The sequence below is a fragment of the Capsella rubella genome, unplaced genomic scaffold (genome assembly GCF_000375325.1).
Source record: "Capsella rubella cultivar Monte Gargano unplaced genomic scaffold, Caprub1_0 scaffold_6, whole genome shotgun sequence".
Lineage (NCBI taxonomy): Eukaryota > Viridiplantae > Streptophyta > Magnoliopsida > Brassicales > Brassicaceae > Capsella > Capsella rubella.
The window spans coordinates 3799131-3812828 of record NW_006238918.1 but is presented as its reverse complement, the minus strand read 5'-3'; the positions used below and the strand labels follow the sequence as shown (position 1 = coordinate 3812828).

The 13698-nt window shown below is 35.9% G+C and overlaps 3 protein-coding genes and 1 pseudogene across 4 annotated transcripts; 1 reads left to right on the top strand and 3 right to left on the bottom strand.

Annotated features, from left to right (window-relative positions):
• Window positions 1–2634, bottom strand: LOC17881110 (annotated as a pseudogene).
• A 629-nt stretch (window positions 2635–3263) lies between these two features.
• LOC17882417 (beta-fructofuranosidase, insoluble isoenzyme CWINV6) lies at window positions 3264–6023 on the bottom strand. The gene is made up of 7 exons (XM_023781508.1): window positions 5907–6023; window positions 5680–5688; window positions 4718–5583; window positions 4475–4633; window positions 3973–4214; window positions 3795–3885; window positions 3264–3636 (listed from the first exon to the last, which is right to left on the bottom strand). The coding sequence occupies exons 1-7, from the start codon at window positions 5998–6000 to the stop codon at window positions 3442–3444; spliced, it is 1656 nt and encodes a 551-aa protein (XP_023637276.1). The 5' UTR covers window positions 6001–6023; the 3' UTR covers window positions 3264–3441.
• Window positions 6024–8378: 2355 nt separating this feature from the next.
• Window positions 8379–10197, top strand: LOC17881167. 2 transcript variants are annotated; one of them, XM_023781188.1, is made up of 7 exons: window positions 8379–8491; window positions 8763–8881; window positions 8978–9060; window positions 9128–9249; window positions 9351–9455; window positions 9624–9717; window positions 9788–10197. In XM_023781188.1, the coding sequence occupies exons 1-7, from the start codon at window positions 8440–8442 to the stop codon at window positions 10044–10046; spliced, it is 834 nt and encodes a 277-aa protein (XP_023636956.1). In that variant the 5' UTR covers window positions 8379–8439; the 3' UTR covers window positions 10047–10197. The 2 variants fall into 2 exon arrangements, with proteins under 2 accessions (XP_023636956.1, XP_006288247.2); XM_006288185.2 differs by having other exon boundaries at window positions 9351–9515.
• A 251-nt stretch (window positions 10198–10448) lies between these two features.
• On the bottom strand, window positions 10449–12741 carry LOC17883753 (translation machinery-associated protein 22). Its single transcript, XM_006288637.2, has 7 exons — window positions 12416–12741; window positions 12053–12151; window positions 11647–11705; window positions 11432–11513; window positions 11262–11329; window positions 10896–10979; window positions 10449–10756 (listed from the first exon to the last, which is right to left on the bottom strand). Exons 1-7 carry the CDS (start codon window positions 12561–12563, stop codon window positions 10700–10702), a joined length of 597 nt encoding a protein of 198 aa, XP_006288699.1. The 5' UTR covers window positions 12564–12741; the 3' UTR covers window positions 10449–10699.
• Between the last annotated feature and the right edge of the window lie 957 nt (window positions 12742–13698).

Sequence of the window (13698 nt, the reverse complement as noted above, 5' to 3'; positions counted from 1 at the left end):
TAAAAAAAAAAATAGATTAGATTACAACAGATATGAATATCAATTATAAGTACGGAAGGCTTATCACATGGCTTTTTATCTCAAAGAAGTAAACCACACAACCACACCAATCGATCCCACCCGATCTGTGGCGGACTGGTTCGGGGATGGACTTGCATCTTCTCGGCCCACCACCACATTTCTTTACATAGTTTTTGGTTTCTTACACACTCATATCCTATACATTTGGTTGGATATCCAAAAGGTAACTGTAATCATTACTAACATAGTAACATGACTACTTAAGTTGCGTTCGAATTGATTTGTGCTTTTCTCATGCTCCAAGCTTCCAAAGAGGACATGGTCACACCTTTTATTCCATGATTGAACACGTAAAGCCTAGATTCTTCACCTATTGCTATTTTCGGATAAACCCTAGACGTTATCACACTTCTTCCTTCTCCCCCGTAGCTCTCTATAACCGAGTGATCAATCTAGAAACCAAAAACGTTTAGTCATTCCACGTTGAAACCGAGAAAGGTCTAAATATGTTAACTAAGGTTATACTAAAAAAAATGAAATTAATCTGACCAGACATCTTAACGAGATCTTTTCATGTCTTGGATCAATATCAAGGACCGTTCCAACTGCAGCTTTCTCTATGTTGTCTCTCAATGAAGACCTAAATGACCATAATATAAGAATATCAAATCACACAAGATCAGATGCTAGCATATGTACATCGGTCTTAAAAGTTTTGATCAAAGTAAAAAAAAAAATACTTAGTCTCATCGCTGCACATTACAACCGAATGCCCATCCCCACGACGAATAACTCTAAAGAAGATTGCAGTGTGCTCTGCTAAATCATTGCTAGCTAACGCTAACAATCCAAAAGGTCCATAAACGCCTCTAACCGATGCGCTGTAACTAGCGATTAAAGTCGCTTGGTCAACTTCTTCTGAATCCAGAATCTCGGGATCATTTGCTAGATCACGTAAATCAAAAGCTACTTCTATGTCGGCCTTAAACAAATATATTAAAAAAAACAAAAAAAAAAAAAACAACAAATTCGTTAGTACAGTACAAGCAATCCAATCTAATATACTTTATTATATCATTTTTCCTATTTAAGTTGGGTTTTGTTACTAAATCATAAAAAGGAAACTGACTTGTGATGCAGTGATGCCAGATATTTCAAAAACAGAGCCGCTTCCAAGTTGTTTGTTATACAAGCTAACTCTTTTGGCTCGGAGATTGTTGATTTCCTCGACTGGCCATTGCATCAACTTCTTCCCACTTCTGTCCAGCCAGATCTCCCTTGGGAGACCCTAAAAAGGAAAGTAACAAGTTCATGAAATTTCTTGACATTACTACAAAGTTTTTAAAAATTTAAAACTTATTAAAATATACTAGGTTTTACCATAATTCCAGCCCATCCTTTAACGATATCATCTTCCTTGCTGTCTCTCTCCATAATCCATCCCCATGAGATCCTCCGATTCGTAGCACTATCAAAGAAGGCCTTGGACGCGAATAGATTTCCGTAATCATATCTCAAATCATCAGCTGTGTTAGTGAACTCGGAGTCTGCGGAAAAGATTTCTGTCTCGGAAGAATATGAACCAATGACATAGCAATCATTGCCTCCATAACTCGCCTTTAACACATGCCTCACACTCGAATTGTTCACCGACGTGTCTAAACCCTCTCTACCAGTGACCGACACCGGAAAAAAATCCACACATTCCCACATTCCGGTGACTTGTGATTCAAGTAGAGGCACATGAGACTTTGTCCATTGAACAAAATCATCACTGTGGTACAAAAGTGCCATTCCTTTTTTACTATCTTTCTCCTTAGCTCCGACAAGAACTCTCTATCTCCCATCTTGCCCTAGCCACGCGGTTGTTGGGTCTCGGAAACAATCAACAGGGACGTTACTAGGTGGAACCATCACAGGGTTGCCTTTAGCCTTTACCCACTCACGAAGCAAAGGGTCAGAAGCATCCTTAGGTTTGGCAAGATCAGTTACCTGGTGTTTATTCGTGTCGCTTCCTGTGTACAACATTACAGGTTTGCCATCAGGGAGGATCGTGGCGGATCCTGACCAGCAGCTGTTGATGTCAGAGGGATCTGAGGGAACAATGGCTGGTTCAAGTTGGATCCAGTTACCAAATCTTGTGAAACAGAGTGTCCCCATACCATAATTTCCCCAAAATATGGAGCCAAAGGGTTGTGTTGGTAGAACAGATGGTAGAATCCTTTGTAGTACAATGGTCCTGAGTTTGTAAAATAATTATGAGTACAGTCTCATCATGTATGCAATGTTTGGATTCTCGTCAAATAAAAGAAAAACAGAGCTTTTTTACCGTTGGGATCTTCACATTCCAAGATGCATCGTAGGTAATAATAATCCAAGGACCAGAAGCGCAACAACAATAACCAACACAAAGATTAATTATAATTATGTTGGTACTGTATATGTGAAAGTATCATATATTGCACATTGGATCAGAGAAAAGTAAGACAAATAGAGTTATAAGTTATAACCGTTGAGCCAATTCTTGTGCGCTTGAAAATGGAAGCAAGTTCGGTAAGGCTGGAAGTTGCCATATCCATCGCAAGAAGAAGCCTCCATTGATGATCGTTTCTCTTATACTGTATTTACTTTGGATCTTGCCAAGAAAATGTAAAGAAAGTTTCGTTGTAGTTTATAGTGCTATGTGTACTACCTCTTCGTATGTCATAAGGTTAAAGTAAGTGATGTGGAAGATATTGTTAAATTATTTGTTAATTTGTATTGTTCTTACAATCATCATAGATTATCCATTTTGTTTACTTTATCTTTTGTCGACTTCATTTTTGTTTACTTTAAACTGTGGAAATATTTGCAGATAGGGTTACCATACTTTAAATTTGTTTGTTCGTCGGTCTTTGTTTATGAAAGAAATTAATCGCTTAAAAGTAATTTATTACAATATACAATCGATTCATGATAATGTAATACGTGGCATAACTTTAGTTCCCGAATTATTATTACACAAGTAATGTAATCAATTAATATTATCGTAATTTAAATAATTAATAGTATATGTTAGATTTTTTCTGAACTTAGTCCATCAACCAAATAAACTCTTGCTTGTGCTGTTGCTTACACACACACACCCACAAACACAAAATGATACACAAAATGAGAACTGATAGAGGTTTATTCGTGCCAATTCAATAAAAAATAATAATAATGAGAAGGCTTACAATAGTGTTTACTAAGGGAAACGAAAATAAACCCACACCAATAACTTGAATACAAAAGACGCATATTTCTTACAAGATTCAGCAGTTCATGATAAGGCATGAAACATCTTGACTTGCAGTCCAAATATATATATATCTATATATATATATTTTGTTTGAAAAACACAGTCCAAAGATTATTGTTATCATTATGAAATGATTAATATCAATAAGTTGAGTTTAAATTGATTTGGGCAGTTCTCATGCTCCAAGCTTCCAGAGACGTCATGATCACACCGTCTGCTCCATCATTGAACACATAAAGCTTAGCTGCTTCCCCAATTGCCAATTTGGGATAAACCCTTGATGTTATCACACTTTTTCCTCCTGCTGCGTAGCTCTCTATAATAGAGTGATCGATCTAGGGGAAAAAAAAAAAAAAAGAGTGGTTTTCACAAGTTAAATTCTTTTTTTTTTTTTAAGTTAAATTGTTTACTATGTAAATTTCTTAGCAAAATAAAAAATAAAAATTGATTATGAAGAAAAAGTCTTAATTTGGGCGAAATTAATTTAGCTCACCAAACATCTTAATGAGATCTTCTCCTGCCTTGGATCGATGTCTACGAATGTTCCATGCGAAGATTTCTTCACGTTGTCTCTCAACGAAGACCTACGTATAATAACATGGATATAAACTACCAATTTTGTACAATAAAACATCAGATTTCATGTTTTTGGATCAAATTCAAAAACTGACCTCTTCTCGCTGCTGCAAATTACAACTGCATATCCATTTCCACGACGGATAACTTTAAAGAAGATTGCGGTTTGTTCTGATAAATCATCGGTAGCCAACGCTAGCAATCCAAAAGGACCGTAAACGCATCCAACCGAGCTGTCACGATCGAACAGAGTCTCATCATCAACTTGGTCAGCCTCCAGTTTCTCGGGCTTCTTATCTTCCAGGAATGGCAGATTAAAAGTCACTTCTACGTCGGCCTGTAACAACAAAACAAGAGCTACTTGTTAATTACGTTATATAATCATCGATTCGTTTGTTTTTTTTTTTTCTTTTGTTAAAAGGATATTTTCCTTTTTTGACAAAAATAAATAAAAATAAAATAAATATAGAGTTTCCATTTATTTGATTTTACTTTTGATTGTGTTAAGGATTTAATTATGCATTCAATGCAAACAAATTTTTAAAATTTTTAAGTGTTTTCAAGATTCGTAACAAACAACACGATGAGAAAACTTACTTGGGCGGCAGTGATGCCTGAGATTTCAAAGGCTGCGCCGGTTTCGAATACATAGCTATCGAGTTTAACACTTTTGGTCCGGAGATGATTGATTTCTTCAATTGGCCATTGAATCAGCCTCTTTCCACTTGTGTCCAGCCACATTTCCCTGGGAAGAGACTAAAGCCAAATACAGCCCAATTCATCAGAATTACTTCACAACTAATATTAACTTTTAGTTAAAACCTAGAATATTATATTTACCATTAGGCCAGCCCATCCTTTCTTGAAATCATCTTCTTTGCTATCAGTCTCTACCACCCAACCCCAGTTGATCCTTCGATTCTTAACACTATCGAAGAACGCCTTCGAGGCATAAAACTTTCCATAATCATATCTCAAATCCGCACTTGTCTTAGTGAACTCATAATCACCTATAAACTCTTCATTCTCAGAAGAGTATTTACCAAGGACATAGCAATCATTGCCTCCAAAACTGGCCTTCAAGACATGCCTCACACTAGCATTGTTAACCGAAGTATCTACACCTTCTTTACCAGTGATGGAAACAGGGAAGAAATCAGGGCATTCCCACATTCCGGTTCCTTCAGCCTCAAGTAAATGCACCGGATACTTTGTCCACTGGACAAAATCATCGCTCCGGTACAAAATGGCCATTCCCGTCTCAGTATCTTTCACCTTAGCTCCAATGAGCACTCTCCATTTCCCATCTTGCCCTTGCCACGCGGTTGTTGGATCACGGAAACAATCATGATAGACATTACTTGGGGGAACCATCACAGGATTGTACTTTGGCTTAACCCACTCACGAAGCAAAGGGTCAGAAACGTCCTTTGGTTCGGCAACAACTGTGACTTGTGTTCTGTTGTTGTTGTCGAGTCCGGTGTACAAAATTATAGGTCTGCCATCAGGGAGGATCGTGGCAGCTCCTGACCAGCAGCTGTTGATGTCAAAGGGCTCAGAGGGAGAAAGGGCTGGTTCAAGTTGGATCCAGTTGACCATATCTTGTGAAACAGAGTGTCCCCATATCATCATTTTGCGACTGAAATCAGGAGCTAAAGGGTTGTGCTGGTAGAACAGATGGTAGAATCCTTTGTAGTACATTGGCGCTGGGATAACATTTGTAACATTAATAATTCAATCATATAAAACAACTATAGGGTTCCTTGTGTAACAAGTTAATGATTTGCAGAGTATTTGATTACCGTTTGGATCTTCAGGTTTCAGAAATGCATCCAAGGCACCAGAAGGGACACAAAATTAAGACAACGGTTAGTATTTATGTAAATGATGAATTACATAAAACTAATTGCAATACATAGAAATGAGCTATTGTTTTTGGTATGATGAACTAATAACATAAGAGATACTATATATTTGCCAACATGATCTATGAAAATATATATATGAGGGGAAAAGAAAGAAATAGAACCGTTGAGCCAATTTCTCTGAGGTTGGAAATGGAAGGCAGTCCGGTTAAGAACTTCGTTTGGAAGAAGAGCATCGACGTTTCCATGTTCAGCCATTGATGATGATCCGCCTTACGCTGCAACGGATTTTGATGCTCGAGGATTACAAAAACTATGTGGTATATATGTGTAGTGTAGCTTTCTTATAATGCCATTGGCGTCGACGTTGACAAATTATTCTAATTTTGTCTTAAGCTCGAAGTATCGTGGAAGAAACTCTCAGATAAATGTTGATGACGTCTATGTAATTAATTACTATAATTATTGATTAAGCTTTGTAGACGTCAGTCTTTGTTTTCTTTTCCTTTTTTTGGGATAAAAAAGTCGTCGGTCTTTGTTAATAATACATTGCAGGTAAGATCTTTATTGGATTATTCTTAAATGTGATTTCTATTATTATTGCAGAACTGTCAGTGGGGTTATTGTTTATGGAATAAGTTATGCTTTCTCTAATGAAAAAGTCTATAAAACTGTACATATATAGTCTTTGTTTTTAGAAAATATCCTTTTAATATTTTAAAGTTTGTATTATAAACAAGGAGACGGCATGATCAATATCATATATATGGCTTAAGTCTTAAGTAGTTGAAAGCGCCACTTAATTAATCAGACCAATAAGAATTGTGTTCGTGATTAATAGTTTAATACCAAGTAATTAGACCAATAAGAATACATAATTCAGAATATCCATTAGATAGCTGCATTATACTTATCCTATGTGACTTCTTAAATAACATGTATTTTAGTGGTTTTTTTACTTTTTGACAAACATCTTACATTTTACTTTATTTTGTATCATACTATATGAGTATTTTGTTATCAAGAAAAGAAAAGAAAAAATAAAAACATTTAAACAAACATCATATCATTTTTACCTATGCCAGTCTTTCTATATAATGGAATATTTACGCCAACCCAAAAAGAGTCATTTCCCAAACAAATCTAACACATTGTGTCATTTTACTTTTCAGAATTAGGAGACTTTAGCATATTAACCAAAAATAAAAACCATCAATTGTCAATTCATAACTTGAATACAAAAACACACATAAATCTTTAAACAATTCAACTGTTCATGACAAGCCACGAAATATCTCAGGGACAGTCCGAAGATTATTATAGGATAGGTTAATCATTATTATTTATTAATGATTGCTTAAACTGCGTTGGAATTGATATCAGCACTTCTCATGCTCCAAGCATCCAGAGACGACATGGTCACACCCCTTGTTCCATCATTGAACACGAAGAGCTTAGCTGCTTCACCAATTGCCATGATGGGATAAGCCCTAGACGTTATCACATTTCTTCCTCCTGCTCCATAGCTCTCTATAACAGAGTGATCGATCTATCAAAAGGGAAAAAATAAAGTGTTTGTACAAGTTGGGTTAAATTGTTTAAGACAAAAAAAAATATCACAGGGAGATAAATAAAACCATGCAAACAAAGAAAAAAAAGACGAATTGAATTGACTCACCAAACATCTTAATGAGATCTTCTCATGTCTTGGATCAATGTCTAGGAAAGTTTCATGCGCAGATTTCCTTACGTTTTCCCTCAACGTAGACCAACAATTAACATTTGTTTTTTTTTTTTTTTTTAAACAATTAACATTTGTTACAACCAAAAATCATAAGAGAAAGAAACATTAGGTTACGGTTGAATTAAATACAATCTTTTACTTCTTCTCATCGCTTCTTTTTTTTAAAACATTAAGTTTCATGCACCTTTTTATTTTGTCATTTTGACAAAAAATAATATATATATTCCTTATGCTAAGCTCAAATCAAAATACCAAAGAACAAATTGGGAGAAAATCCCAATAGTCATCACACACTGGTATTGTTTTTCTTCCTAATCCCGATTACAAAGTAAAATATCGAGTTCAAGTTAAAACAGCAAAGACTAATTGCATGTTGTTGATGTTAAAGTGGTCCTTACTTTCGATCTAAACATATCAACTCAAAAATAGTACGATTCATAACGCATGATGTCGATCCTTAAGGGATGCATGTTATTAGTATAAACTATAAACAATTTGATTTCAGAGAGGTAAGTATTCATATCAAAATCCATAGGTTGATATTTTGAGTCTTTAGAAAATAGTGGATATTGAGCTCCCAAATTTTTTTTATTTTATTTTATTTGTTTGCCTTCAATTCAACGATGACTTAAACTAAATAAGTAAGATATATATATGACAATATGAATATTTTTTAATAATAGTTATAGAAAGATATAACTAGATATAATCCCTTATAATTATTTTAAGGTATAAAATAAATAATTTTGGTTATAACACTCGAAAATATGGATACTTTTGGTAAAATATTTCTTCATAGATCATAGTAAGTAAAACAGTAAAAAATAATTCCTTAGCAAAAAAAGAAAAAATCCAGAGGTACAAAATAATTTAGCAATATTACCCGCTAATCGGTCTTGCCACCACCGCAAGAGCTTTCAAGCTTCGCCGTTTTCTCCTCCGCGCGCGCGACGATGTCGGAGACTCGCCGGGATCAATCTAGCCATGAACGAATCGACAACTCGGGTTAGCTTCACCTCCTTTATCAATCCATGACCTCTCCACATACCCAAAATTGTACCATTGTATTTTTGATTCTAACATCCGCTATCATTTGCATTTTACTGATGTGTGAGGAGATTATGTTCAATTGTTCCTAGAACTAGCAATTCTATTGTTATTGTATTTGGATTTCAGTGTCTGATTCGAGCTCCCTTCTCTGATTGATCATAGAACAAGCTGTGTTTCGTTTCGTACATTGTTGTTAGTGATCGGATGATTTGTTTTGTCTGCGTAGAGATTCAACACCGAAGAGTTGTAATTGAGAACAGTCATGGTGAGAAACTCGTTGGAGTTTTGCAAGATACGGGTTCTACTGAAACTGTTGTCATCTGCCATGGACTTCAATCATCTAAGGTGTTTGCTTCTTTTTTTTTTCTTTTACTCCATTCTCATCATCTAATTGATTTGTATTCCTTGTTATTACTGAAATCCTGATATATATCCTTCTAGGATCGGATTCCCATGGTCACCATTGCCAATTTCTTTGAAAGAGCGATGATTAGTTCTTTTCGGTTTGACTTTGCTGGCAACGGGTTAGTGAATCCTTCTAACTAGAGTGGAGGAAGTTTTTGCTGCTTTACTCATGTTTTGGGGCTTCAGGGAAAGCCAAGGATCATTTCAGTATGGTAACTATCGCCGTGAAGTTGAAGATCTGCGCTCTGTTCTGCAACACTTGCGTGGGGATAACCGTGATATTTCTGCCATAATCGGACATAGTAAAGGTCTATCAACGTAAAGCTATGGTGGATTTCGTTTTTTTATTATTTTAAGAAAGTATATGTGAGATCTGAAGAGTTGTTGTTGTCACTGAAATTTTTGGCAGGTGGAAATGTGGTGCTTTTGTATGCAGCAAAGTACAAGGATGTGCAGACTGTTGTGAATATCTCAGGCCGGTTTTTTCTTGAGAGAGGAATCGAAGCCCGGCTTGGTAAGGATTACTTTAGGAGGATCAAAGAGAATGGGTTCATTGATGTTAGGAACAGAAAGGGTAAATCTTCCAGCTGATTTGTTTTGTGATTGTTAGAGCCAGAAAACTTGGTGTTTGGGCATTTGCCAATACCATTACAGATAACTCATTCCCCTTTCTCCGTTGCAGGAATGTTTGCATATCGGGTAACCGAAGAGAGTCTAATGGACCGTCTCACAACTGATACGCTTGAAGCATGTCTCTTAATTCATGAAAACTGCAGGTCTGTCATCATACTCTATAAGGATTTGTCTCTTTTGGAAGGGGAACTAATGACTCTCTTAAAATTTCAGGGTCTTAACAGTTCATGGGTCAAATGATAGGATCGTGCATGTAACAGAAGCATCCGAGTTTGCCAAAAATATAAAGAATCATAAGTTGTGTCTTATTGAAGAAGCTGATCATGAGTACACTTCTCACCAGCATCAGCTTGCTTCTATTGTTCTCTCATTCTTCAAATTGGACCCCAAGAATGATGATGAGTCAGGTGATATTAGTACAAGTAACCAAGACTCCATGAGATCAGTTGTTCCTATTTCATCGCGAATGTAACTGAGTCAGTTAATCTCTTATTTAAGGTTTGGTTTTCGATGATGATAACTGTTTGATATGATAGATAAATCGGTAAAGCACAGATAGAGATCAAAATGTCATTATGCTGGAACAACTTTTGGTGTCAGGTTAAGTGAATAAGTGCTATCCAGTAATACGTCTCAACGCAAACTTAACTATAACGGTTAAGCCTGGTTTAGTGCTAAAACGATTATCAATTTTGGGATCTAACTGTCCATTACTATTGACTTATAAGACGATTATCAATTTTGGGATCTAACTGTCCATTACTATTGACTTATAAGACGAGGGCTCACGGGTTTTGCCAGTGAGAGTTTAGAGTCTAAAAACCGGACATCAAGTTGCTTCCTAAATCCGAAATGGTGAAAAGCTGATCATGGGTAAAGGATGAAGAACAGATTCATTTCACGGCACATTTTAAATATTATGACCCACCAAAAACAGAAATGTTTGGAGAAACCTGTCTGGAATTATCGCATCCCGAAATAAGAAAATAGTATGATAATCCAACTATACGTTATGTTGAAAGTTATTATATCATGATGCGATATCCTCCAAACACATAGGAGAACTCAGGAACTAGCTCGTCTACATGAACCCGCCATGCCAAAAACCGAGGACAAAGGTGATCATCAACCAGCTTGGACCTTCTTCCCATCTTCGATGAAGAAAATGGATCTTTCAGGTACCTGGATGTGGCAATACAACACTCATGAGTAAGGACTGTGAAGCAGATTTACTCTAGTTTATTAAAATAACTGAGATATCACATGAATGCAATGAACAAGAAGAAGAAGCTGGGGAAGAAAAAAGGGTAAGTAATGTTACATCAGGCCAAGTGTCTGTAATGAATTCAACGATATCATAGATTATATCTCCTTGAACGTCAATTTGTTCCTTTTCAGTTGGTCCCTGAAGCACAAAATAAAGGCCAATAATCAGAGTGGTTCAAAAATCGTACAGAAGTAGATTTCATAATTATCTTCGGAATCCATATTTTGATATTAGAAACACAATAATTTTAAAGCATTACAGACTCTATGAAGCCATAAGTTGCCCAATCCAGATCAGATTTTTTCCCATTGGTCGCAAGATCAGCTCGATCAAAACCCAGTATCACTAGTCTGTCTAAGCAATTAAGCATATAACCTACTTTGTATTAATATTTGATATGCAATTTCATCTTCTACATACCTTGACAACTGATGCTCCAGTAGCAAACTTCTTCCCTAGCTTTTTAGAGGCGTCACTGAGTTTTATTCCTGAAGAACAAATTTTTACGGGACAAAAGGATGAGGCTTGTTCCAGACTTCCAGTCAGTAAGATGATTAAGATATCTCACCAAAAAAAAGTAAATAACTCACCAAACAGTTCTAGTCCCTTCACAATGGTGATACACTTACGCTTGTTGCGCACAACCTTTTCAATAATCACTTCTTGTCTATCCTGTGTAGAGTACCATAAGCGTTAGAAAAATAAGACAACCGGAAACAGGTTCACATGAAAGACCACAGAAACGAAAAAGAAAATCAAAAGATGTATGTACATCATGAAAACTTGCTAATACATTAGTACTTACTTTCTTTTTAACCTTTCCCCCTGGTAGGCGTTTCACTTCCTCCTTCTTGGATGTCCCTCCTATAAATATTCAAAAATCCAATGATTACTGATTCGGAATTCAACTAACAGCCAAATCCTTTCAACATAGGCATCAACACCAATCAGTAACTCTATATATATATCTCTCATTCATGTTTAAAAGTTTGTTAGCAGATTCTTCAGCCAAAAGGAATACATCACAGATGCTTCCAGCCATTCAATTGGAATCGTACATAAGCAATGTACAGTAACAAATACGTGAGACAGTAGAATACATAGACCAAGTGCATTGCAGCACCCTATTGAGTGAGAAAATAAACTTGCAAATATATGAGAACTATGAAGTGGGATTTATTAGTGAACGCCCAAAAGGAGAGATTACATACCAGTCTGAGCAGAAGATTGTGCCCCACCAGCACCACCAGAAGAGATTCCAACGGACTGAAGTTTGTCAGAAACATTATCTGCTGCCTTCTCGTTAGCCTCTGGACATTTAAATTCATATTCAAATCATATGTTAGTAAGCCGTCAAATCAGATAGTCAGAAGAATAAAAAAAACTCTACACAGTAGCACTGACGAAAATCTCTTTCAAGCATCGAAAATTAGAGGCAATAGACTAAAAAGATTTGAATATTTTAGATGGTATTCTAATTAAGGAACTAGAAAACACAGTGCACAGGAATTTATGCAAAATCAATCGAGTTTCGAGAAGTGGTGAAAATTAGGGTTTGATCTAATTCTGGATACCTTTGAGGAGATCAGGGTAGAGATCCGGGGCGTTTTCTAGGAGCCAGGGCTTACATCTAGCGAAATCAGAACCGAATTCACAGTATTCGGCAGGAAGAGAGCAAACACCGCAGTACAAAACCTTCGCCGGCTCGAGCTTCTCCGCCATAGATTAAAAAAATATATATTCTGAAGTTTATATTCTTCCTTGAAGCGACACTGAGATTATTGCTTGTGTAGCAAAGTTGATGAGGGAAGAGTATATAGATTCTACGGCGGAATAATCCCTTTTCTTATTTTTTTCTGTTCTTATGTTCGTGTCGCGCTGCCCCCCGCGAAGTAAATGATGTCGGAAAACCAACAGTGAAGACAAAAGTGAAAAAGGCTTTTTAAGACAATTATGTTGGGCTTCAGATTCTTTTTATTTTTGGAAAACTACAAATCTTTTTGATATTTTACTGGTTCAATTTGGGCCTCGTTTATTTTTTTTAAAGATAGCCCAGATCCAATACACCGTCACCACTCGTTTAATTTTATGATTTTTCCTTTTTAAGTCGCACCTAAAACAATACATTTTCGTCAAACTTTTTTTGCCGTTTTGGGTAGCGCCATTTGTGGCTTGGACAGATTCCTTTCTCTCATATTTGGTCACACCGACATCAGTCTGTAGTTGGATAAGATCTCACGATCTTATGGGTCGATAAAAATTGTATATCCACTTAAAAGACGATTTAATATGTTTAATGAACCATTTATTCATTCTTTCTTATTTTTAAAAGGACAATATGACCAGAAAATTTGTCTTTTTAGGAGACGCTGATGGCAACAAGATATATAATTTAATGTTTATAAGACTCATGAATAAGGAAGGAGTGGGAGCTATAGTATTAATTTTGTAATATGCAACTGCTCGAGGATAGTAGAATAGGCATGCAGTTAAGACGATTCACATCTTAAATGGTGTTTGTGTAATTCGCGTGAGAGGATTTGAACATTTAACACATCTCTTGAGTAGTAGTAGTAGTAGTATTCTTTTCTTCATTGTCTCTTCACAAAACCCCACGGCATCATCTTTTGCAATTTTTAAGGTTCTGTGTTTTATTACTCTACTACGTATGATCTTTTACTTTAATGCTCACTATACTGCGATTCTCCAGCTTTTTCGTACTATTACTCTCCATTCCATTTATATTTTTGTAATCCCATTAAAAAGACATATAACTTCAAAAATAAGAAAGTTCCAAACCAAGGCAAACATTAACAAAACAAAACTCCAAGATTTTTTTTTTCTTTTTTTTTTTCTT

Coding starts and splice junctions, on each gene's coding strand:
- LOC17882417 (XM_023781508.1), bottom strand. CDS start 6,000: ATGGCTGAACATGGAAACGTCGATGCTCTTCTTCCAAACGAAGTTCTT. Junction 4,634..4,717: donor AAGGATGGGCTGGCCTAATG/GTAAATATAATA, acceptor ATTTGGCTTTAG/TCTCTTCCCAGGGAAATGTG. Junction 3,637..3,794: donor AGATCTCATTAAGATGTTTG/GTGAGCTAAATT, acceptor TTTTTCCCCTAG/ATCGATCACTCTATTATAGA.
- LOC17881167 (XM_006288185.2), top strand. CDS start 8,440: ATGTCGGAGACTCGCCGGGATCAATCTAGCCATGAACGAATCGACAAC. Junction 9,250..9,350: donor CATAATCGGACATAGTAAAG/GTCTATCAACGT, acceptor AATTTTTGGCAG/GTGGAAATGTGGTGCTTTTG. Junction 9,718..9,787: donor TTAATTCATGAAAACTGCAG/GTCTGTCATCAT, acceptor TTAAAATTTCAG/GGTCTTAACAGTTCATGGGT.
- LOC17883753 (XM_006288637.2), bottom strand. CDS start 12,563: ATGGCGGAGAAGCTCGAGCCGGCGAAGGTTTTGTACTGCGGTGTTTGC. Junction 12,152..12,415: donor CTACCCTGATCTCCTCAAAG/GTATCCAGAATT, acceptor TTAAATGTCCAG/AGGCTAACGAGAAGGCAGCA. Junction 11,706..12,052: donor ACAATCTTCTGCTCAGACTG/GTATGTAATCTC, acceptor GAATATTTATAG/GAGGGACATCCAAGAAGGAG.